The following is a 19,715-nucleotide window of genomic DNA, read 5'->3' on the forward strand; positions in this document are numbered from 1 at the left end:
AAGGGTACAACAAGTAATGAAGAATTACGAGGTCTGGTAACCGGAGACCGGATAGAGCCGGCAACTGAACTGAACCGGAAACCGGGCGGAGTCGGCAACCAAAAACCGGAGACCGAACGGGGCTGACAACCAAAAATGACCGGTGACGAAACCAACCATGCGGAGAACGGACGGACGAGACTAACAATCACCGACAATTTCGGCACATACCGGAGGATGTGCGGGTTCGGAGGGGGCGAGTGTCGTAGTGTATTTTGTACACTACGTGAAAAACTTATAAAGTACCGATTTAATAAATATGAATAAATAGTAGAAAATATTAAAATGTATATAACATGCATAGGGCAAGATTCAAACCTTGCACCTCCATGTTAATAATGTAATGTCTTACCATTACACTAGCATTTCATTAGTGTTCAAAAATAGATGTTCCACATAGAAAGGTAAGTTCACGCTAGGATAAACTTTAGAAAAACGCATAATAAAAGAAAAAGCTACACATGCCCATGTAGCGTGCATGAACACTATAGTCAATAAAAAAAAATGCACAAGTTAGAAAAAGCATGATCACTTTAGATAAAGCATATAGTCTATCTATAGAAAAAGCATGGAGTCTATAGTTAGAGAAAACGCATGGGTTGCAAAAGACTCTCTCATCTCTATATAAGGATGAGGAGCACAATGTAATAGGTGTGTGAAATATTTGGAAATTGGATATATTTCCGAAAACACCAACCGATTAATATAATTGTGGGATTCACGAAAATAATATAATCTATACTTGTGGGATTCACAAGTTTCTTATATCTTTCTTTCAATCTAAATACATATTCTTATCTAAATATTGATTAATCGAATACAATACACTCGTGGGATTCACGAAATTTCTATCTCTCTTTCTAATAATCTATTCATTACTAGCCTCATCTCCTATTCTTCTTTCTCCTAGTCCAAAACCTCAATGGTTCCCACCCGGCTCACACAAACGATCTGACGCCGAAAGGCACGACAACGTGATTTAAGGAATTTTATTCCTTTTTCATTGAAGACAAAATTGGCGATACCCCTTCTTTTTTTCCTATAAAAGGAGGTCGAGGGGGGCTCATTCGGGAGGACGTTTTTGGAGGAGGAGACTATCGCTATTTTTCCTTAGGAGCTCTTCATCTTCTTCTTCACCACTTCTCTTCATCTCATACCCCTTCATCCCCTCATCACCATGTGCTCATCTTCTTCGCGTCGGTACTTGAAGTGCTTGTGAGCCCAAGCTTCGTTGATTTGACGTGGCTTCGCTCCATTCGTCGTTGCGAGCCCATGTGCTCGCCGTTTGGGTGGTCGTGGTTCGTTGAGGTTGGCATTTTAGTGGTGCTTGTGTGTTTATCTTCGCCATCTTAAGACTAATGTTGAACCGATTTGGTTCAAAATAATGCCTTGTGCCGCCTTTTATAGTGTTGTCAGGAGTACTCCTGAAGTTTCTAGAATGTTCTAGAGAACTCTAGAATATACATCAATTTCTTATAATAAAACTTAAATGAAAATAATATTTTTCGTATAACAATATATAGTCTAATGGTAAGAGCTCGACCCATGTAGTATAAGGTTATGGGTTCGAGTCTTGCCATATCATGACACTATCCCCCCTTTAAAACGATGAGTGTCACGAGTCGTTTTGGAGTGAGGACCTAGTTTGTGTGGATATTGACGATGGAAGTCTTCAAGAAGAGTACGAGCATTGATGAAATTCTCGATTGGTTCCCAAGTACGTTCGTTGGGACTATATCCTAGCCAATCGACTAGATAGTAGAGCTTGTTGCGAACAATCTTGGAATCAAGGATGGCGGCAACCTCGTACTCCGGTCCATCTTCAAGCTCAATCGGGGGTGGAGGTTGTATAATACGTCCTGGGATGGTGCTCTCGTGATAGGGTTCAAGGAGAGAACTACGAAACACCGGATGTATCCGAAGTTGTGGAGGTAGATCGAGACGAAAAGCGACATCTTTAATGTTTTGGATAATACGGAAAGGACCTAATCGCTGATAATCCAACTTCTCACATGGGCGAGTAGTCTTGATGTGTCGTCATAGCAGCCACACCCGATCTCCAATGTTAAAACTGGATGGAAGTCGATGACGATCCGCGTAGACCTTGTGTGTTTGTTGAGCTTCCTGGAGATGAGTAGATAAATCCGCTTGTATCTTGCGTAACCGCTCCAAACAATCCTCCGCGCAAGGATTTGTGGACACCTCTGGGGTTTCAAGTACACACCACCGAGGGTGACATCCCGTATAAGCATAAAATAACATAAGTTTAGTCGATGTGTGGATAGAGTTATTATAGGCAAATTCGGCGAAGTGGAGAATATCTGCCCAGTTATCGTGATGATAGCTGAGAAAGCACCGCAAATACTGCTCCAGCGTTTGATTTGTTCGTTCGGCTTGGTCGTCGGTTTGTGGGTGGTAGCCGGAGGAGAGGTTACAAGTGACCTTGAGCATTTTAAAAAGGTGCTTCCAGAATTTTGACGGTCGCAGATGAGGTCCACGGTCGCAGATGATACTATCGGGAAGTCCATGATGCCAACATACTTCACGCATGACAACTTCGGCGGTGTCTTCACTGGAGATTTCCTTAGTACATGGCAAGAAATGAGCCATCTTCGTATATCGATCTACCACTGTTAGAATCACATTGAACCCCTTAGAGACTAGAAGATTTGTGATGAAGTCTAGAGCAATGGATTGCCACAACTTGCTTGGAATTGGTAATGGGTCTAATAAACCATATGGATGATGCCTTGGCATTTTCGCTCTGCAGCATGTATCACAAGTCTGAACAAAATCTTTGACAAATTGTCGCATACGGGGCCACCAGAATGATCGTTGTACTAAATCTAATGTTTTAGTACTACCAAAATGCCCAGATGTATGTGTCATGACAGTTTTGTACTACTCGAAGGCGGCAAGAACCATTAGGAACATACAAAAGTTCTTTAAAGAAGAGTAATCCATCATGGTATTTGAATTGCCGATAGTCCGTACCTGGTGGTTGCGACTGTGAACACGACGCTCGAGAGGGATCAATTTGTGCTAGTATAGCTTGGGCGAAAGCATCTGTCTTCAGGTCCGCACGTATGATATTGATAACGTGGGAATCCATGGGCATGCCAAAGACCTGTGTTGCTTGCAGTCGTGCCGGTCCCAAGATTACTTGCTTTTGGTTATCGAAAGCTGGTTTGCCTGGACGCGGTGCTAGGTAGGAACGCCGTGATAATGCATCTGCTTTCCCTTGATGCTTCCCAGGTCGATATGTAATCTTGAAATCGAAACGCGTGAGAAAATGGGCCCACCAAGCTTGATGTCGATTTAACACACGAGTGTCCTGAAAATAGGCGAGGTTTTTGTGGTCACTGAATACAGTGACTTGATGAAAAGATCCCTCTAGAAAATGCCTCCATTGCTTAAAAGAGTTCACTATAGCCAATAGCCCATTGCTTAAAAGAGTCCACTATAGCCAATAGCTCTTTATCATGAATTTCGTAGTTGATTTCGGCGGCGTCAAACTTGCGTGAGTGAAAAGCCACAAGATGTAGCTTTTCATCATTACCTCGTTGTGATAGAATGCTCCCCAATGCAAAATCCGATGCGTCCGCCTCGATGATGAATGGTTTTTCTGGATCAACGTGAGCTAGAATCGGAGCCAATGTAAATGCCTTTTTAAGATTCTCAAAAGCCATGTCCGCTTCTTCAGACCAAACGAACGATTGTCCCTTCCTAGTAAGTTGTGTAAGAGGCAAAACGAGCTTTGAGTAATCCTTTATAAACTTCTGGTAAAAATTGGCAAAGCCTAGAAAGCATTGCACATCCCGCATCAAACGCGGAGTCTACCATTCTACCACTGTTTTGACCTTAGCTGGGTCCATGGAGATGCCTTCTGAGGAAATGACATAGCCGAGAAATTCCACCTGGTTGCACCCGAAACTACATTTTTCTAGCTTTGCATAAAGACCATGTTCTCGAAGTCGTTTTAGTACTAACAGTACATGACAATCCTGCTCTTCTTAGGTCTTTGAGTAAACCAGTAGATCATCCAAATAGATGACTAGACACACATCCAAGAGATCTCGGAAAATATCATTTGCCATGTGTTGGAAGACTACTGGCGTATTAGTGAGGCCGAATGGCATGACTGTATACTCGAAGTGCCCATATCTGGTGCGAAACGCGGTCTTCCATTCATCTCCTGGTCGGATGTACGAGGTTATAGGCTCCCCGTAAGTCGATCTTCGTGAAGAACCTGGCACCATTGATTCGTTCTAAAAGACTTGAGATAAGGGGGAGTGCATACCTATTTCGGTTTGTAACCTTATTCAAGACACGGTAATCTACAACAAGACGAAGTGAGCCATCCTTTTTCTTGACGAAGAAAATGGGTGCGCAGGCTGGAGATTTCAAATGTCGTATGAAACCATTCTCCAAATTCTCCTCTATATAGGCTCGAAGGACTTCCAGTTCGGTTCGTGACAGATTGTAGATCAGTCCCCATGGTGGCTCTTTCCCTGGTTGTAAATCGATGGGGTAATCATATGGTCGATGGTGAGGAAGTGTATTGGCTTGTACTTTATCAAACACATCGGCATAATGACGATACTTCTCTGGAAGTTGAACGGTGGATTCCTCTTTAGTGGTGCTAGAGGGTTTTACTGATATTGCGAAGAGGAACATTTCTTCCTTGCATCCTTCCTCACGCAACTGATGTAGTGAAATCATTGCAATCTCATGAGTAGACCCTTGGGCTTCTCGATGCTGGATTTCTCTTGTCCGCCAATCTATGTCTAGGTTATGTAATTCGAACCATGGTAATCCTAAGACAATGGGGTGTTTTGGGATGCTAATTATATTAAATGATATGACACATGCTAGATTATCTAGGGCAATATTAACGGGCTCTGATTCTTCTATGATATTTCCGAAAGCAATGGGACAACCATCAATGACTACTACAGAAGCAGGACATAGGAGTTTTCTGAGAGATATTTGATGAGCTTGGGCAAATTTCCTATCCATGAAGCAAGAATTAGCTCCGGAATCTAGAAGTGCTAAGACATGTACTGGAGGGGTACTTTTAGTACTAACTGTTACTTGGACTACGAACACATTGCTAACTTGCTTAGAGGGAATGGAACCACTAATGGGCTGCATAGATCTAGGGCTGTCCAACCAAACGACTCCTATTTTGGTTGGACTTAGTCGTTTAACTCTTCTTCTAACTGATTAAGGACATCAAATTTGTTCGCTAGATTTGGGCTATTAGTACTATTAGGACTATCAGATATCCCTACTAAAATAGACTCGGGTTTAGTACAATCAGAACTAGCAACTATTTGGTTTACCTGCCTTCTTGGCCTATGGGGACAGTTTACCGTGATATGCCCTGGTCCATCGCAATAAAGACATAGTCGGTTTGCTCGGCGTCGTTGCTTTTCTTCTTCCGATAGCGGTCCACAACGATGTGTGGTGTCAATTTCCATCGGAGTTGGAGTACTTACTGGAGGCGCATTATATGACTCCCTCAGAAAAGGTTTCGCTACCACTAAGGCGTAGGTAGGCTCTAATCTTGCCCTCGGAATCTGGAATTGTCGTTCCGAACATCTTTCGAAGAGGCGGTTGTCGCATCTCACCGCGCGACTGATTGCTTCTGTTAATGACTTTGGCTCTTCGGGGAAGGTCAAGAGTAAATCGTTGACATCGTTGCGTAAGCCATAACGAAATTGCTCCATCAATGTGTGATCATCCCAAGGGATATCGGCAGCGAGTAGGCGGAAATCTGCAGCATATGCGGAGGCTGGACGATCACCTTGGCGTAATCGCCGGATTTTGTTGATTGCAGTCCTTATGCTGTTAGTATCTCCAAAACAGGCTTTAAACTCACTTATAAATTCTTCAAAACTGTTTAGTAATGGAGATTCCTTTTCCAACAATGGAGCAAACCATGCTAACGTTGAGCCACTAAGGAGAGTGCCTACTAGTCCCACTCGTGATGCATCGGTGGGATATCGAGAAGGATGCATTTGTATCACTAAACGTACCTGATTCAAAAACCCTCTAAACTGTGATCGGGTCCCATCAAATTTTGCAGGAAGATCGATCTTGGGTTCTTTGTGAATCCCTTGAGTGCTTGATCCTTGTTGTAATGATATGATAGTCGCTTCGAGTTGTTGTACACGTAACGCCAGCTCCCCATGTTGTTTTTCCAACGCTATTTGTTGAAGATCCCCCAACAAACGATGATTTTCTTGTTCTAGTGCTACAAATTTCTCTTTTAAGCATTGGAGCTCTGAGAAAATATTTTGGTACTCCTGAGCGCTAACAGTTTCCATTTTACTAGGGAGGATAAGAGGATTAATAAGAAGATAAAAGGAAGAGGAGGAGAGGAAGATACGGAAAGAAGAACGACCAAAATCGGTTCAAACTGTCAGGAACAGTACTAAGACAAAGAAGGAATTAGTACTAAAAGAAGTATTAGCACTAAGAGAGGTGAAGAACTCTCGAGAGAAGGAAAGAGTGAGTGAGAGGGAGGGAGAGAGAGAGAGTGATGATAAGAAAAGATATATATTATGTGAAGAGAATGTACAGTAATAGCTAGGAGGCTTAAGACTGGCGTTCAACCGATTTGGTTCGAAATAAAGCCTTGTGCCTCCTTTTATAGTGTTGTTAGGAGTACTCCTGAAGTTTCTAGAATGTTCTAGAGAACTCTAGAATATACATCAATTTCCTATAATAAAACTTAAATGAAAATAATGTATTTTGTATACAATACATAATCTAATGGTAAGAGCTCGACCCATGTAGTATAAGGTCATGGGTTCGAGTCTTGCTATATCATGACACGCCGTGGTCAGTTTTGCTCTTGTCCCTAAGGGCATTTAGTATTTATGTTTGATTAAGCCGGTGGTTAGCTAGAAGTTGCTATTGTAATCAAACCTTATTTATAAAGGGGCCTCTTGCGTTGGAATCGAACAGGTATTTACTCCTTTGGCCGATATTATTCATGTTTGTGTTATCGTCCCCTTGGGTTTGTAGAGAGAGTTCTTAGAGAGAGTTCGTAGAGTGGGTTCGAAGAGAGGATTCGTGGAGAGAGTTCGTAGAGTGGGTTCGCAGAGAGGATTCGTAGAGAGAGTTCGTAGAGTGAAGATTCGTAGAGTGAGGATTTGTAGAGTGAAGATTCGTAGAGTGTTCGAAGAGAGGATTCATAGAGTGGGTTCACAGAGAGGATTCGTAGAGTGAAGATTCGTAGAGAGGATTCATAGAGAGAGTTCATAGAGAGAGTTCAAAGAGTGAAGATTCGTAGAGAGAGTTCGTAGAGTGAGGATTCGTAGAGTGAGGATTCGTAGAGTGAGGATTTGTAAAGTGAAGATTCGTAGAGTGAAGATTCGTAGAGTGAGGATTCGATTCGTAGAGTGAAGATTCGTAGAGTGAGGATTCGTAGAGCGAGGATTCGTAGAGTGAAGATTCGTAGAGTGCTTTATATTTATAAGATTTAAAATAAATAAATAAATAAATATTTATCCCTTGAGTACTCCCTAGTCCAAGACCTCCGTGGTCCCGCCCAAGTAACACACGCGCGCGAAACTTTGCGACACCGGTCCTTGGGATTTTCCACAATAATACATGACTCATTCTTTTGGAGACCGTTCATTTCATCTTCCATTGCTTGGTCCCACTTGTCGGCATCGTGTCCATTTAAAGCGTCTTCAACATTTAGGGGCCATCACAATCGATCGAATCTTCATTGTCAAATAGTTTCAAGACGGTCAGAATAAGTGGGATCAAGATTAGGGAAATGAACTTCAAGGTCATCAAGTTCTTCGTAAATATCGGTGACACTTCAATACTTTTTCTGTTTTGTTAATGTGGTTGTCGGGTTATTTTCTGTACACATAACGTAGGTGAGGGTAGGTCACTGATATTTACATAAGTGATGTGTATGTTCACTAATGTTAAAAAGGGGACTAATGTGATTGGATAGAAGGAATGATAGGTGCATGCAATATCATGATTTGGACAACCAATGAATGGATAGCCTTTTAGAAAGGCACATCTATTCAAGGGGCCTAAGAAGAGGTATAAATACGATGCTTAGCTACCCTCATAAGTACATTACGTCTTAGACATTGGTGGTGTGGGCTAGGGTTTCGTCTCGACGATCATTTTATCTCTTCCAAGGTATTAGTCATGCTAATATTCGGCGGTATGAGATGTCGGCGGTAGGTTGGTTATGTCTAGATCATAGCTCGGGGGTGGTTGGGTGGAATGGGTTCTTCTTTCCAATCTATTTTCCTTCTGTTTACTTTATTCTGGTCTATTGATTAGTAATAGACTCTTAACATGTTAGGTGACGTGCTTTTTATAGTTGTGGGTGAGTGTGAAAGGATAGAAGAACTACTTCGTGTATTTGAGTGAGAAGGGGGAGATTGGTAATGAGAAGATGAGGAGATGTGGGTAGTTATTTTGATGGGCAAGTGTGAATTAGTAATAGATGTAGGAATAGGGGTAGGAGTAGAAATAAACAAAGAGGAAAAGTAAAGAATTGTGAAGAAACATGGGAGGGAGAGCGCGCAAAATAGTTTTTCAAATCAACGTGGAGATGTTGAGGGTTGCTATTTAGTGGAAGATCGTGAGAGATTGGTTAAGCCATGGATGCACACTAGATCCGATTCACGTCGTCTATTCATTCTTCGCAAGCGTCTGTTGTTGATTGTTGTGACTCCTCAAATCTCTATAGTCCTCTATATAAGGGCTCTACTTGCATCTTTTCGAGGTAATAATTGGAAATATTCCTCTTTTTCTTATTAGGTTGTAAAGGTTCATTTCTCAATGTAGTGCCCGAGTTTATTTTCAGAGTATCCTATATGAGTGAAAGTTGTAGCATTGATGGGTAATGGAGCAGATGTTGTAACGGTAGCGTGGGAGCGATTTTGATTTTCTTCTTGGACTGGTGTTGACAAGGTGGGATCTTTTACATGTGGTTTATGTCCATACCATAACTCGTATCGTGTCACTAATCCTATTGTTGAGTATGAGGTGCTGAAATGCGATGGCGGATTCCTTGGGCTTGGTATAATTCGTTAAATGCCCTAGAACAATATTCACACCCACCATTGGTTTGTAGTTGTTGAATGGATCTTTGTGTCCGGTGACTAGTGGATGTGTGACGTATTTTTTTCTAGTCAACTATAATATTCAGACAAGGCCTTGGGGAGGAAGGCACGAAACAAGAATAAATGATGGGTCGAAGTGCCTTGACCAAGGATATAGGCGGGATGAAGGTGGCACATGCATTAGACATGATGGGTTATGCTCATGAGGAGCACAAAATGAACGAAGAATATGGTGGATCGGATGGCGAAAATGGTTCGGGTGGAAGGAATGGACATGCTCAAAATGGAAAGACAAAGTCAACATAGCGGGATAAATGGAGGGTACTACGGATGAAGGAGAATAACGAGCTCCGACAACTTCGACACATACCGGAGGATGTGAAGGTTCGGAGGGGGCGAGTCTCGTAGTGTAATTCGTACACTACGTGAAAAACGTATGGAATGCCCGATTGAATAAGTATAAAGAAATAGGAGAAAATATTAAAATATATGTTACATGCATAGGACAACATTCAAACCCTATACCTCCATGTTCATAATTTCAACCCTTACCATTGTACTAACACATCAAGTATATTAGAAAAATAGATTTTCAATATACAAAAGTTCATCCTTACGCATATTTCCTAGGAAAAAGCTACTCATGCACATCTAGTGTGCGTGAATACTTTTAGAAAAAGCATGATAGAAAGAAAGCATAAAGTTTAGAAAAAGCATAAAGTCCATAGTTAGAAAAAGCATGAAGTTAGAAAAAAGCATTAAGTTAGAAAAAGCATGGATTGCTATGTGCTAAGCCTCTCCCATCCTTATATTGTATAAGGATGGGAGCAAGATGTATTTGGGAGTGAAAATTTTGAGTGTGATAGATTTTGTAGTAAAAATTCTTGGGTATTATTAGGGTTTTAAACATAGTACGTAAAATTTGTGTTCATCTAGCATAACGTTCGTTTTCCTATGTTGGAAAACGAATGCGAATGTTATTCAAACATTCTTGTGTTTTTTTCCCATTTTTTTAATGTTTTTTTCCATTTAAAGCTTATTTACCTCATAATAAATAGTTAATCCAAAAGTATGGTATTTGTCATTCTTTGAGAGTGTTTTTCTTACGTGAATGATTGAAACATTCGCGAATGCGAATGCGCGTATGGTTCATAATATGGTTTTAAATATGGATTAATCTAATAAACTATACTCGTGGGATTCATGAGGTTTTCTATATCTCTCTCTTTCAATCTAAATTCATATTCTTATTTAAATATTGATTAATAAAATACATTATACTCGTGGGATTCATGAGTTTTCTATCTCTCTCTCTCACAATCTATTCATAACTAGATTTGTTTTAAAATTTTCATTCTCCTAGTCCAGAACCTCGACGGTTTCCACCTGACTCACACAATGATCCAGCGCCGAAAGGCATGACAACGTGTTGAGAATCAAACTTAACCTTAGGAATACCCAAATGTGTGAACATCCCACCTGCTTGTATCATAAACTAAGTGGCATAGAAGTTAAGTCCAATGACACATATTCAGTACATAGTTAAGTCTCCACCTCTTTTCGAAGTGGTGGTTGTAGTGAAAGAACATAAAGGGAAGGTGACTACATAAGCATCTTGTCCTCTTTGTAACGATTGGCTATTATTCTTGTTAATACGGTTTTACTATTTTCTGTATACTCTGTGTTTTCCCTCTCTGTCTCTCTCTCTCTCACACACACATACACATTCCGTTGCACAGAATCATATCCGATTCTTTACACAGTGAAAATCTTCTTCAAAATTTCCACGCCTCCTTCGGCGTTTTTGCATCATGAATATATCCCAGCATTTGATCGTGCACACAAGATGCATGGCAGTACAAGATTCTACTTGCTCCTTCCCAAACTGGAAAATCCTTGTGTGTTGATTCAAGTGCTACTTCGTTTTCTCCCTAGATGTAACTCCAGTAGCCATGCCTGAGCAGGTACTAATGCATTTTGTATTCCCAAGACATGTAGTTGCTTCTATCTAACTTTTTTGTCGGAAGAGCACCACCCATTCCTTTGTCCATGTTCCTGTTCTTTCTTCTCTGGAACCTTGCTGATTATTGTTGCTAGTAAGCTACGTCCATTGCGGAGGATGCTTCTCAACCCTCACGCTTTGATGCCATGTAAAAGTTTAAATGCCGAAGCTTATGAATCGACTGTCAGTCAGTTATCCGAAAGTTGAAAAAGAAGAGTTCGTTAACACAGAACACAGAGTACGAGAAAAAGAGAGAGAGACTAAGTGAGAGCAAACAACAAAAAATTCTATTATAGATAGAAATGCACAATACAACAATAGGCTCAAATGCACTTTATATATACAAGCCCATTTGATAGGGCGGGGTCTTCAATGCTATTAAAGGTGCCCTTAACACTAACTGCCTATATTAGGCCTATTTACTAGATAGGTCTAATCGGCACGTGTGACGTTCCGGATCCGACATCCGGTCCGTCAACTGGATCCAGTATTCGACTTCTTCAGCCGATCCGACATTCGGTTCATAACCCATTTTGGAGCTTAGGCTTATCAGCCTAAGTGGGCCTAGCCAACCGGATCGATTCGAGTATTGCCTACTTGCTTGTCCAACCGGTCCGGCCCATGTTGAGCTTGCTCGTTCAACACATTTCTTCCTTGGAGTACATGTTGTTTGGATTGTCTCGATCAATCCAAGAAAATGTGTTGTATTGTGTTTTGCTTGTTGTCCCTTAGAGAAGCTATGATACCATGTAAGGGGCAAAGAAGCAATAACCCTCAAGAAGGAGATAGGGAGAAAGAGAGATAGACAGAGATGGAGAGACAATGTTGTAAAAAAAGAACTCTATGTTTCATTATGCTAGTGAGAACACTTTATATAGAAATTTACAGAGTATTTAAATGTGTAAGTTACAAAATAAGTTCTAACTGATTAACAATTGGCAATAGTTCGGTTTGAACTGAACCGAACCGCGAAACCGCGATTTAACGACTTAATGGTTTTAATGGTTCGGTTTCAATAGTCAAAACCCGCTGTTTAAACGGTTTAACGGTTTTTTATTTTAAAAAAATTTTAAAAATTTTCTAAAAGTTGTTTTAAACAATCTTTTCATTTTTAGACCTTATTCTCACATTTTAGGAACATCTTAAAATTTGTAAAAAAATTTAAAAATGAAATATTATAAATTTTAAACAATTAAAAATTTGCCCTATGTTGAAAAACCGAAACCGAACCATGAAACCATGTTTTTTACGGTTTAATGGTTTAACAGTTTGAAAATGTTTAACGGTTTCGTGGTTCGGTTCGGTTTGGTTTAGGTTTAAAAAAATTGAAACGGTTCCGTTCCAAACTGGTTCGGTTTGGATCCTCCCGAACCAAACCGTTGCCGATTGTTATAACTGATGTAATGGTTGTAATTGATGTAATAATTTAATATCTGTAACGTCTCCTATAGATATTAACATATATCCTAACAATTGGAAGCCTCTTGTGGTGAGCTTTTTAATAAAAGTTTACTTTGACCCAATTTCCATATCAAATGAAGAAGTTATTAGGTGGTTCTTCGATCTACATCTTCTTACACTTTTTATTTGCCTTTTTAAAAAATTCCTTTATATTGTGGTGTGCATGTGTTCCTTTGTGCCACCCTTTTAGCTCACCCTTTTTTAGGATGCACGTACTGAAGTTGACCCACCCTTTTAGCACACCCCTTTTTAGGATGCGTTTGCTAGTATTCATGCATTTGAATTTCTTGAATCCTCAATATTGACCTTTACTAATTGATTATTACAGTTGCTTCTAACTAATCCTGGGTCAATTTATTTTGCCAATGTGTGTACTTATTTATTTGCATGTAAATGTATACATCTGGTGTTAGAATGTCTATGTTTGAGTTCACGCATATATCATTATCTGTACAAAAGGGGGGGCATGCACTCATGAAAATGTTGATAATTTGGTACAAGCAACGACATTTGAAATTGTTGATTGGTGCAGACAACGACTTTGAAGCGCAACAATAGCTGCCAACTATGATTCTGGGTCAACGTTTGATGAAACGTCCCAATTATTGGATAGGCTTCTACAATATTATTTTTCCAAAGCTTCCATAACATGTTATATATATTACTCCTTCCAAGAGTTGCCAAAACTAGTGTGAGATAATGAGGCTGATGAACTTAGCTGTTGTTGCAGTGCTCTTATGTGTAGTGGGGGTGGTGCTAGTATTAGCCAAGCAACCCCAAAACCCAGTCCAATGCTCTAATGGATCTCACAACTGCACCATCAAGAACACATTCGGCACATGGGCCGACCGGCAGGAATGTGTGGCCTCGTCCGCAGCCTTCCCGACCACGGAGCCTGCCCTCATGGCTGCCGTGGCCCGAGCCGTCCGTCTCAACCAAAAGGTCAAAGTCATCTCCCCTTGGGCACATAGCATCCCGAAGCTCGCTTGCCCCGATGGTCGTGATGGCCTCATCATCAGCACAAGCCTCTACAACCGCCGCATTGTGGTCGACAAGTCGAGAAAGACTGTTGAAGTCGATGCGGGGGTCTACCTCCGGCAGCTTGTGGACGCGGTAGCTGAGCATGGCCTAGCTCTTCCGTACATGCCTTACTGGGGCGGGGTGAGCATTGGGGGCCTTATTAGTACGGGTGCGCACGGTAGCTCGCTCTTTCAGAAGGGCGGGGCCGTACATGAGTATGTTGTCAGCTTGCGCCTTGTCATTCCCGCCACCGAAGCCCAGGGCTATGCACGCGTCGTGGTGCTCGATGAGTCCCGGCCTGAAGAATTTAACGCTGCAAAAGTCGGTCTGGGAGTGCTAGGGGCTATATCCACTGTGAGCTAAACTTCTTTCTTTCTCTCTCTCTCTCTCTCTCTCTCATGCAAACACATAAAAGAGCAATCATCAAGAAAAAATAGCACATAAATCAGAACTAAGACAAAGCATACTAGTACAATTGAGATGGGTAATTGGAGATGATGAACATGATTGATCTTGCATTCTAGATTGTTATCTTTAATTCTTTTCTACCCACAAGGTGACGAGTATTTCCTTCATAGACATTGAGATAATGACTTTATTTGATTCCATACCTCAAAAATTGCCTCCTTATGGACTATTTAAAATCTATTTTATTCATATATTAGGAGAAATTAACATTGATTATGTTATTGAATTCACAAATTCTGGCCAGGAGCTTTAATTACAACTGCTGATAATATTCCCGACTGACTCATATATATTAAACGATGCGATAGCCTATTCAATACACTCTCAGTAAAACACAAAGGACAGAGGATATTAAATTTTATATTACGCTAAAAAATCATTTCAATGGTTTTTGTTCCATTTTTTTATGACATTATAGGTTACTTTGCAATTGGAGCCAATGTTCAAACATTTGATTTCGAGAGAGAAGGAATCGGACGCCAATGTGGAAGAGAGGATTATGGAATTTGGATTAACACATGAATTTGGTGATCTAACATGGTATCCCTCACAAAACAGTGTTGTTTACAAGAGGGATTCTCGAGTGCCCATTGAAACAGAAGGGGATGGAGTGAATGATTTTATTGGGTTTGTGCCAGTTGATCCAATTGCTGCAGAGGCTAATCGTGCACTTGGTAATGATAACCGTATAGGAGTTAAATGTTTTGATGTAATTACAATAGATTACCAAAGTATAGTCAGATTATACATTAAGCTTAGATTGAATGACAACCTAGTAAACAACAAACGTTCTACAATCATATGTCGTTTAATACATATATTAAGTTGATAAAAATTTGATTATACCCTTGTTCCCAAAAGTAGAGTATATTCCATACTATCAGGATCCCTACCAATATAGACTTTGCATAGTACAATTTTAGAAGTAAAGCTTCTCTAGTGGATTAATATATGCCATCAGTCAGTTTTGGTAGACACTACTAAAACATGATCAAACTAATAATGCAGAGACTTCTTTGGTCGAGACGGGAAATGACAAAGGGATGTGTATCGTGTCAAAGCTACAAGTGTCGTTGTTTTCAGCGATAGGTTACGGTCTCAAGAACAACGGTATTTTGTTCACGGGGTATCCAGTCATCGGCCTCCACAACCGCCTAATAACTTCCAGCCAATGCCTCGAAACACCCGAGAATGATGTCCGTGTTTGCGGGTGGGACAACCGCATCGGCGGCCTATTCTTCCACGACACATCTGTTGCGATCGACATCCACAAGCTCCCTCACTTCATCCGCGATGTCAAATCCCTACGCGACCTCCACCCTTCCTTCTTCTGCAATGCAGACCTCTATACCGGCCTCCTTATGCGTTTCATCAAGAACTCGACCGCCTTCCTGGGCGGACAACACGATGCCGTTACCATCGACATTACGTATTACCGCTCCCGTGACCCTTTAAACCCACGCCTTCACGAAGACATTTGGGAGGAAATCGAACAGATGGCAATCTTCAAATATGGAGGCCGCCCTCACTGGGGCAAGAACCGGCCAGTCGCCTTCATCGGCGTCGCTAGCAAGTATCCCAACATTGGTCGTTTCGTTGCCATCAAGAATCGCTTCGACCCAGGTGGTCTCTTCTCGAGTGCGTGGTCCGATGCGATGCTTGGCCTCGTGCCACTCGCACTCTCCCAATCTGATGGTTGTGCTCTTGATGGTCTCTGCATTTGCTCCAAAGATGCACATTGTGCGCCTCAACGTGGCTATTTTTGTCAACCTGGTCGAATCTTTCGAGACGCTAGAGTGTGCCGAAAATTTCAATTATGATGATGAACAAACTTCAAATCTGCCATAGTGATTGAAATCACAAATGTCAAAAACATTGTCTATTAATAAAGAATTATTATAATATTTATGTGTTTTGCTTGATCCTATAGAATTCTATATAAATAAAGAATTATTAATGTTTATTTTAATATTCATGTGGTACTTGATCCATTAACATTGTATATTAATAAAGAATTATTCATGTTTATTATAATATTGATGTCTTGCTTGATCCAATAACATTGTATATTAATAAAGAAATAATTCAGATGTTGTACAAATAGTAAACACCATGTGCCAAAACTCCCATTGAACATCCAATTATGGTATTCCCATTTATTGGTTATTGAGTAGTCAAGATTTATTATCATACCATTATGAAATTACACTTTTCAATGTGTATTAAAGCACACTTTATTTATTTGTTTTGTTTATTTTATTAAAGTACACTTCATACTATAATATTAGATGCACTCCACAATATTGTACACTAATAAAGAAATAATTCATATGGTTTATAAATAGTAAGCATCATGTGGAAAAAGTGGTATGACATCCAATCATGCCTTTGCATCACATAAACTGGATTATGATTTTCCCATTTATTGGTTGTAAAGTAGTCAAGATTTACTATTATATGGTATGAAATTATAGTTTTGAAAGTGTATTACAATTTCTCTAATCATGACTAGAGGTCTTATAATTCTATGAATAAAGATCCTAACAAGGTATGTATAAATGAAGTTCCTCTCTCATAGTGGTTCCTAAATGTTTTTTCTCACCAAACATTTAATTTAATTGCATGATTAAGGATATAATTGTTATCTTCCTTTCAGAACAAAATACAAATTTCCTATCTGAAAGCTTAGGCGGAGAAAATAAAAGATAAGTTAAGGATGATATAATATTGAAATTACATAATGATACCAGAGAAGGGAAGTTTTTTTAACAAATAAAAGCTCAATGCCTAAGGGATTAATGTCTCATGAGTCCTACAAATAAGATTTTGGGATCGCAATGAATACATATGCATTGACAATAAGCATTTTCATAACTAAGCTACTTAACAAATCAAATATTGTACTCATTATGAAAAGTGCGGATTGAAGGTTAGGAAAAATTTGTAGAAATCTGCAATTATATACATATGAAAGTAGTGGCTAGAGAATGCACAATTGGGGAAAATTACTCCTTTTATTCAATGTATCACATAGCCAAATGACTTATTTATAGAAGTGAGTAATCAAAAGTAACAATTCTTCAATGAACAGTTTCCTAGCTTAGATGAAGAGTTTTCTAATAAATAACTATTCACAATTAATTACTTGTTTTTACTTCATTAATTATAGTAAATGTAATATTTTGGCTTAAATAATCCCCACCCCCCCCCCCCCCCTTCCCCCCCTAAAGAAAAATATTCTTTACCAATCTTTCGACAATAAGAAATATGTTTTGTTTGTTGTACTGGCTTTCTCAAAAAATCGGCCCACACAAGTGTCGTAGGTGCACACCACCTCTAGCTTCTTTTCTTGGATTAGGTGTCGTAGAAAATGATGCTTGAAGACATGTGTCAAATGTTATCACTCATTTTCAGATTACAAGCTCGACAACAAGAAATATGTTTTGTTTGTTGTACTGGCTTTCTCAAAAAATCGGCCCACGCAAGTGTTGTAGGTGCACACCACCTCTAGCTTCTTTTCTTGGATTAGTTGTCATAGAAAATGATGCTTGAAGAAATGTTTCAAATGTTATCACTCATTTTCAGATTACAAGCTCGACAACAAGAAATATGTTTTGTTTGTTGTACTGGCTTTCTCAAAAAATTGGCCCACGCAAGTGTTGTAGGTGCACACCACCTCTAGCTTCTTTTCTTGGATTAGGTGTCGTAGAAAATGATGCTTGAAGACACGTGTCAAATGTTATCACTCATTTTCAGATTACAAGCTCGACAACAAGAAATATGTTTTGTTTGTTGTACTGGCTTTCTCAAAAAATTGGCCCACGCAAGTGTTGTAGGTGCACACCACCTCTAGCTTCTTTTCTTGGATTAGGTGTCGTAGAAAATGATGCTTGAAGACACGTGTCAAATGTTATCACTCATTTTCAGATTACAAGCTCGACAACAAGAAATATGTTTTGTTTGTTGTACTGGCTTTCTCAAAAAATCGGCCCACGCAAGTGTTGTAGGTGCACACCACCTCTAGCTTCTTTTCTTGGATTAGGTGTCGTAGAAAATGATGCTTGAAGACACGTGTCAAATGTTATCACTCATTTTCAGATTACAAGCTAGCTTTATACATGATTGATTATCACTGACAATGAAGGGTTAGGTTTGAAATTTTGAAGAAGTTGAGTTCTTCAAGTCTGGAATGAATCCATATTCCTTCTTTAGTAGCAATTGCGGTAGCGACATCTTTCACTTTGGTTGAGGATAACGCGACTGTTATTTGCTTCTTTAATATTTATGTATGTTGCTTGATCCAATAGAATTCTATATTAACAAAGAATTACGAATGTTTATTATAATACTCATGTGTTACTTGATCCTTTCAGTGTTGAACACATTTGCGTTCACAAGTGGAAGGATTGCGCATTCCACTTGTAGAATCTTCTTGAAACTATCCAAATATACCCTCTCTACAAAAATTGGATGCACTAGTATCACATGTTCCACAACATGATTAGAATTTGCAAATATAAAAATACATGATAGGTCTATGAGTGGAGATCATTAGAAATCATGCAAGTTTGGACGTGTTGATAAGTTAATGTAGGCATAATAAAGTTCAACAATGGCTCAATATGTCACTAATGTGCGACATGGGAAACACTAAGTTAAAGACTTATATTAATTTGGTAAGTGTTACAAAAATATGAGGTGTACTTGTAACCATACTAATAAAATGAGTTATAATTTATACTTTAACCCATACTTGCATGTATATAAGTGTGGACAATGTAGGATAATGCACTTTAGGATAATGTGATTGGAATAACTAACTTATTAAAGTATTTAATACTTGTATTTACAGTTGATCTAATCTATTCCTTAGTTTGTTTCTATGGGATCAAACCATATGTATATAATTGTGGACAATGCAAGATAGTGAACTTTAGGATAATGTGTATGGGATGCATCATAGTATTTCTTCTGTCGTTCTACCATGTGCAAATGATGTTGGAGCGCACGTCGAAGCAACGGTTGATGGAGTTGGAGATGAAGCAACCATTCACCTCTATCGTTCTTTTGGGGTTGCATTTTGATGTTATGGATATCTTGTGGGAGACATGGGTCACAGTCGTATAGAGCTTGAAAAGGGCTAATCTGGGTGGACGTCTGGACCGAGGTGTTGTATGCGTGAACAATGAAGGGCAAAATCTGATCCCACGATTGATGCAGATGACATGTTTGATTGTTTTATTCATGCGTTCTGTCAAACCATTTGTTTGTGGATGGTAGGGCGATGTCAACACCTTCTTAATTCCCAAACTATGGCTGAGCACTTGAAGAACCTTACTGCGAAATTGTGATCCCTGATCAGATAAAAGTTGTTCAGGGCATCCATGTGGGAAGATTACTTTATGGAGCAATGCTTGAGCCACGTAGTTGGTTGTGCCATTAGGTAATGCGATTGCTTCGCACCAATGTGTGAGATACTTTGTCATGACCAAAATATATTTATTACCCTTTATTGAAGTTGGACAGGAACCCATTAGATCCCAGCCAAGTAGTTCAAAGGGTTCCTTGACCTTGATAGGCTGTATATTGCTAGATGCTTATTGTGGTGCTTT

The 19,715-nt window shown here is 39.7% G+C and overlaps 1 protein-coding gene across 1 annotated transcript; it reads left to right on the forward strand.

The window, feature by feature from the left end:
* Positions 1-13,300: 13,300 nt before the first annotated feature.
* Positions 13,301-15,970, forward strand: LOC147865187 (putative L-gulonolactone oxidase 6). The gene is made up of 3 exons (XM_087317954.1): positions 13,301-13,989; positions 14,522-14,777; positions 15,112-15,970. The coding sequence occupies exons 1-3, from the start codon at positions 13,315-13,317 to the stop codon at positions 15,921-15,923; spliced, it is 1,743 nt and encodes a 580-aa protein (XP_087174080.1). The 5' UTR covers positions 13,301-13,314; the 3' UTR covers positions 15,924-15,970.
* Positions 15,971-19,715: the final 3,745 nt, after the last annotated feature.

This window comes from Azolla caroliniana, unplaced genomic scaffold, assembly GCF_043228905.1.
Source record: "Azolla caroliniana isolate FFs.n. ecotype wild unplaced genomic scaffold, voAzoCaro1.0.p SCAF_4, whole genome shotgun sequence".
NCBI lineage: Eukaryota > Viridiplantae > Streptophyta > Polypodiopsida > Salviniales > Salviniaceae > Azolla > Azolla caroliniana.